Raw genomic sequence first — 6,520 nt, forward strand, 5'->3', positions numbered from 1 at the left:
AAAAATCCCCATGTGATACTTGGTTACATACAGTGCAGTTTAGCTTTTTGCCTTATCATCCCAGTGAATCATGCAACTAGCTAGAATTTGAACGGGGAAAGTTTTAGGTGATACCGGTTTTCGTATGCTACCGTGATACGGGCATCTAGACCGTTGGATCATGAATCCGACGGCATCCATGGAGCTGTTGTACCTGTGTGTAATTTTAGGACTTTTGGATAATTTTTTTCAAATGTTCAGAAGCTCCCAGAAACCGTTTGATTTGAGATCTAGCGGCTCCCAAGAGCCTGTATCATGATACAGTATCATCTAAACTTCGGTGGCACCTGATATTTCCCCAATTTGAGTGGATGGTAAAAAACATGAGGAGTATAACAGCTAAACTGAATGTGTTGGAAACTTGTCTCAATTTCGGTACAGTTGAATGCGCCAGGAAGTTTTTCTCAACTTCCACTGCATATAGAGAAGCATGTTGAATGCGCTCGGAACTTTTGTTCATCTTCCATTGCATATAGAAAGAACTTTTGTTCATCTTGCATTGCATATAGAAAAGAAGCATGTAGATGCATAGAACCCTGCATCTGATGATATAAAAGGTAAGATTGGCATGTTTTTGTTACAGTTGGAATGTACTGGTATTTCGAGACGGAGGAAGTATAAGATAGGATGATGCCCATATATATGCCTTTTGCGTGTCATATTAGATATCTGCTGCAAGCTAGATATATATTTGCCATGCCAATGAGACAACCACTACCTGGCAGCTGGCTCCAAGAATAGTGGATTGCCCCGCCTCATTTACGGGCGACACCGAAGGCGGATCCGTCACACCGCCACAAATGTCCTCTCCGCACCCCTCTTGTCTCGCCGTTGGAGCCCCCATATCCTCCTCAAACGTTTGGGCTAGCTGCCCGTTCACTACCCAGACACTTTTTCCCACCCAACTAGACACCTTAAACTGGTCCTATATGTCCCAGTTGTTTGGTAGCCACCATAACCAGCTCATATATGGGATAGATATGGGGGCGCTGTCCGGGAGGAACTGCCGCCGAAGGGGTGGGAGAGGGTGACAGTTATGTTTTACAAGTTGTTGGCATGTCATTTTTATTTAATATTCCGGACTTCATGGTCTAATAAGTGGCGGTAATACATGCTGATGATATTTTTATTATTGCTTAGTCTATTCAACTCATTTTATATTGAATTTTGAAATTCTTCCATTGTAGAGATACATACCAAGTAATTGAGAGCAGACAAATGATGCGTTTGTTTTCAGTTTCACTCGTATTATTTTGTCCAAGTTAATCTTGGATTCCTTTCCCACCGGACGCACTTTTACCGGCTAAGTTCCGACCGTGATGCCGAAGCAGGAGGAGAGCAATTATTATGATGTTTTTTTCTGGACAATATAATCAAATTGGATCCCGTTGTTATATTCACTACCTATCCATAAGCCAAGGCATTCTACACATACTAGGAGTTGAGGTTTGAGTTTCCATATAATTTAACATTAATCTCAATTTGAATTTCTTTCATATGAATATGAACATGATGTACACTGAGCAGTTTTGTACTACTATCTCATCCCGAGTCTCGGTATCCATGAATCATACTAGTCAATTAGAAAAATAAAAAAATTATAGTACACTAGGAGTATTTATTAATGTCACATTTTTTATTAAGAAAAATAGAGACCATGTAGAATATTTAATAATATTTTGTCATTTCTTATGTAATTCTCTATTGTACTCAGACTTCTCCAAAGACAATTAAGTTGAATGCTAATAGTTTAGTTGTCATGTATACAATCTAACCAATACATATATAAGATAAGGTGACATATAACCAAATAATATCTAAACTCTAATATCATCAAGCTTCTAGTAAAATGATATCTAAATTTTAATGTAAGCTAACTGAACAATATCTTGTTTATTTCCATGTCCATGAGGCTACCATGTTATATGTTGAGCCTCATGCTTGTGTTAATTTTTTTGGTGACTACATGTCCGCACATGTAGCTTTGTATCTTCTATGTAGGCCAGATATACATCACGACAACATGCAAGACACTTGTCCACAAGTGACACATGGCGGTTACATAACCTAGGGCTAACGTCTGGTCGTTACATCTTCGAGACTCATGCCAACGTCGCTTCTGTACCTCGAAACAATTCCTCGTATATCTTTTCAAAGCAATTGCACTGGTAGTCCATCAACTTGTCATATGGGTTGTGTGTGTGTGAGCTCCAACCCTTGTCCACCTGCAACCGCGCTAATGCGGCGCATAGGGCGTCCAGTCGATGGGGTCTACTTCGCTGCTTGATCCGACACCGCCGGTGCTGCCGGAGCTCGACATGACGGAGAGGAACGAGGAGAGATTGGGAGGAGACCGAGAGGGAAGGGAAGGAAAGGAAATGGCGGTGGAATATGGACTCTTCGAGAGTGTTTGACCGACTGTGTAGGGTTCGCCCAGGACGAGTTATATGTGGGGACGAGGTGCACCGGTCAGTCGTGGCAGACGCATCCGGACTGCCCCATATCCACCCAGATATGAGTCGGCTATGGGGTGTCGGTCAACCCGGGCGTATAGATCGGGTTTGAGGGATTCGATTGTGTCACGCTTTCGCGAGCGGTCATTGGCCGAGCTGCCCGCTCGAACATTTGGGGGCTTGAGGGCATTCGGTTGTAGATGCTCTCACGATCTAAATCACCGTTGTTTGTCACACATTCCACGTGGCTGGGCTAGTCAACTGTTATTGGGGTAATCAATCAAGGTAGTACCGTATACAATAATAAAGTTGGACGGTAAGACGGTAAGCATAAGGAGGTGTTTGTTTCGGCGATATTTGCCCGTCACCTGTTTACGCTGTAAAGGAAAAACGTTACTCTTGTTTGTTTAGTCCACTACGTAAACGAATCCCTCTGTAAACAGGTCAGGCCCAGTTATGGATCGATACCGCCCACCCCACACCGGTAAGGTCACGGTATCCTGCCCCACGAGCCCCCATCCTCCCCGCACGATGGTGGCCCGTGGCGTTTGAGATCTTGGGCAGCTGGGGCCGAGCAAGAGCAGGCCATCCACAGGGACGATAGTGGCCGGCGAGGTTCCGCCGGCGAGCAGCAGGGCCGAGCAAGAACAGAGCGATGGTAAGCAATACCTTTACGCCAACGTGAACCAAACAAACTTCAAAAAATCTCATTACACCTATGTAAACAGTGTGATCTGATTACGTTAACGTTGCCGTTAACGTTTCTGTTGCCAAACACCTCCTAGATGGCTCAGCCTGCTTCTTCCTTTGCTCCCCATTTTTAGACTTATACAAGTCGATCTTCTTAGAATGGAAACCACGAAAAAGATCATTCGCTCTTACCTTCTTCTTTTTTTGAATTAAAACGAAATTTTATTCATTCATCAATTTTATTCCGTGAGCCAAAGGAATTACCTCCTCGCCATGCCTCATGACTTTTCACTGGACGAGGGGTGCACCTAACCCACCTACTCACTCATCAATTACGGTGTTCAGCTGACTTGTCCACCGTTGATCTATTAGGCTGGTCATAGTGGGGAGTAACTTAAAGTAGTAACATGTATATGTTACTAGCCTATGTTACTACCTTCATAGTGGGTAGTGTCATATATGTAGTAACATAGATGTCTTCATTTATCACTATGTAGACTCATTTTACATTGGAAAGCGATATGTGATGGTAACATATTATGTTACTCTATTTGCCTCTCTCCTCATTAACTACTTGTCACCTCATCATTTTTGCTAATGTGGCATCTATGTTGCTCCTTAAGTTACTCCCACTATGACCAGCCATATCAAGTTGGTGCTTGGACGAATCGAATCGGAGCCGTTGGTTATCTGAATCCCGGAGACCAGAGTGCACTCTGCTCCGTCAGCCGTCACTCACGTCAGTGTGCTTCTGCTTGAGTAGTGCTCACACCTCCCCACCCTCCCCTCCCAACCAATAAGAGAGCAGATCCTCTCCGTTCCCGGCGAGTCGGCGGCGACACCCCTGGAGAAGAGGACGTCCGCGACAGCCGGCGACCGCATCGGCATCGCCGTCTCCTTCCCCACCCGTGAGGCTCGCTCGCTCCACCTCCCGCCCCTGCGCCGAAACCCTAGCTGGTTCTTGGTTGGATGAATCGCTTCCGCTTCTTGGTTGGGTGTTTTAGTGAATTCTGGCGTAAGATACACTGTGCTTACCTAACATAGGACTAGATTTAGAGTAGATTGGGTGGACTAATCGAGATTTAGACTCAGCTAGCGCTGCGATTTGGGATACTCTGACCCGGATTCAGGTTTGGTTTGTCCCCAGTTTTGAGCGAATTCGAGCGCCCCCTCCCCTGCAATTGAATGGAATGGAATAAAGAAAGAAAATCGCACCTCAACAACATTTTAATGTCATCCGTTAGAGGGCTAGAGCAGCACTTGTCGATGTAAAGATGTACAGTTGCTGAATGTGTACAGATGTAGTATACTGCTAGCCGAAAGGCACCAGCATCGAAATGTTCTGAATGTACATATGTGCTTCACAAATAAGATAAAATAAAATGGAGGACACATATTTCCATAACCATGACGACCCACCGCAAATGTAATCCGATTAAACTGTTGTTTTTGGTCTATATGAAGTTCCTTTTGGTTGTTTATTTATCCGAAGAAGTATCGCGCGTTTATTTATCCATGCTTCTTATTCCTGGTAGCACATAGCAAGTTTCTTTGATACACAGGCATATATGTTTCACCTGCAGAATATCATCTCCTTACCCATGGTTCCGATTAACATGCTATCCGCCTTGTATTTCTTAATCTGCTTAGTAGTAGCTTACAATTCTTTTTATTGCTTGCAGAGTTTGCCATCAACAGCGCATCATGCAGAGACCCAGCAAACTGCCTGCCGTCTCTCTCCCTTGGCACCTTGCCTCTTTCGGACCCCAAGGTTGGGCTGACCTCCCAGATGGCTTGCTTCACTCCATCGTTGATCGGCTGGGCTCCTTCCGAGACCTTCTTGGCTTCGCCACCACATGCCCCTCGTGGCGTGCTGCCTTCTCCTCGTACCCATCAAAATCCACATTCCTCACAAAATTACCACCTCTCCTCATCCAGCCCCATATTCGTGCACAAGGTCCTCTTCTTCCTTGTACCAGTGGTTGTCGTGAGCTATACCCATGTAAGGTTGTTGATCCAGCCAACCGAAACGCCGCCCTTCGCTGTTGGATCCCTCAAGATGCCCTGGAGAAGATGACATTTATTGGATCCTCCTATGGTAAGCTCATCTACTACTGCAACGGATACTGTCGCATCATCGATGTGTTCACCGGCGACGAGGTGTCGACTCCACGTCTCCCATCCCGTGCTGGATGTTCAAAACTTCACTTGGCTGGCATTCTAACAGCCCCACTTGCATCACCCAACTCACATCTCCTTGTCAGTACCGAGTCCTTCCTGCTTGATCTGCGTGTTGGAAACGACTCTTGGTCCGAACTCCAGCTTCCTTGTCAGTTTGTAATAGACCATTTTGTGGAGTTGGATGGTCAGCTCATTGTCTCGAATAGCTATGGGAGATCCTACGCTCTGCAGCTGGCCCCTCAGCATGGCCTGCAGGAGATAAAAACCAAGCCTGTGGGAGGAAAGCCGGTGGTAGGAAGGCTGGTGGTTTGTGGTGATATACTTCTCATTCTCAGTTTTGGCGAGTTCCACCGCCTCGACATGTCAACTGAGCCCGCGACACGGGTGGCCGTGGAGAAGCTGGGCGAGCGGGCACTCTTTGTAGGGGCGGAAGCGAAGAGCTCGGCACTTTCTTGCATGAGCCCGGAGCTATGGGGAGGAAGGAGCGACATCGTGTACTTTGCTCGTACAGCTCGACCTTGGTTTCTCTATAGGCTGTGTGGCAGGCCAGATCGCTTGCAGGATAGACCAACACGACCAACACGCGTTGAACCCGCAGGCTTTGGAAGCACCCCAGTGCAGTCATCAGTTCGGCCGCTCTGGCTGTACCCAAGCATGTTCTACTCGGATGGCCAATGAATGAATGATCCGTGCCTGCCAGCCAACTACGTACAGTTTGCCGCAGCACCGGCTTCATCTGAGATTTCCCTTTGAGATCCAGGGAGTAGAGATTGGTTTTTGCTGCATGCATTGGCAGAATATGTTACTCGTGGTACGGAGGAGTGCTCCCTCTGCTCCTGTATTTTGTTTGTTGAACTTGATAAGTTTTAACTTTTGTGGTGTCGGCACTAGCACTAGCTTTACTAGAATAACTCAGTTATCCGTTTTTTACCAACCTGTGCTCCCTGTTTAATAGTATTTTACTAGGTGTACTTGACCACTTATGCTTTTTTTCTATAATGAAAGTAGCATATATATGTTCAGCGTCTCCCCTGTTTCAACGATGAAAATCTAACATTTCTGCTTGTACTTGAGCTTTGTGTGCATAAGGTTGTCATTGTTTGCTAAACGGCAGTGGAAGGATGATACACCAGATGGATTAGTTGGTGTAACCTTAG

The 6,520-nt window shown here is 45.7% G+C and overlaps 1 protein-coding gene across 2 annotated transcripts; it reads left to right on the top strand.

Annotated features, from left to right (window-relative positions):
* The first annotated feature begins 3,933 nt into the window (after positions 1 to 3,933).
* On the top strand, positions 3,934 to 6,293 carry LOC119325728. Of its 2 annotated transcripts, none has more exons than XM_037599456.1 (2): positions 3,934 to 4,090; positions 4,865 to 6,293. In XM_037599456.1, exon 2 carries the CDS (start codon positions 4,887 to 4,889, stop codon positions 6,039 to 6,041), a length of 1,155 nt encoding a protein of 384 aa, XP_037455353.1. In that variant the 5' UTR covers positions 3,934 to 4,090; positions 4,865 to 4,886; the 3' UTR covers positions 6,042 to 6,293. The 2 variants fall into 2 exon arrangements, with proteins under 2 accessions (XP_037455353.1, XP_037455354.1); XM_037599457.1 differs by lacking the exon at positions 3,934 to 4,090 and adding an exon at positions 4,118 to 4,312.
* The last annotated feature ends 227 nt before the right edge of the window (positions 6,294 to 6,520 follow it).

This window comes from Triticum dicoccoides, chromosome 6B (genome assembly GCF_002162155.2).
Source record: "Triticum dicoccoides isolate Atlit2015 ecotype Zavitan chromosome 6B, WEW_v2.0, whole genome shotgun sequence".
Classification (NCBI taxonomy): Eukaryota; Viridiplantae; Streptophyta; class Magnoliopsida; order Poales; family Poaceae; genus Triticum; species Triticum dicoccoides.

Excerpts from the sequence above, each read along its gene's own strand:
- LOC119325728 (XM_037599456.1), top strand. The coding sequence starts at position 4,887 with ATGCAGAGACCCAGCAAACTGCCTGCCGTCTCTCTCCCTTGGCACCTT.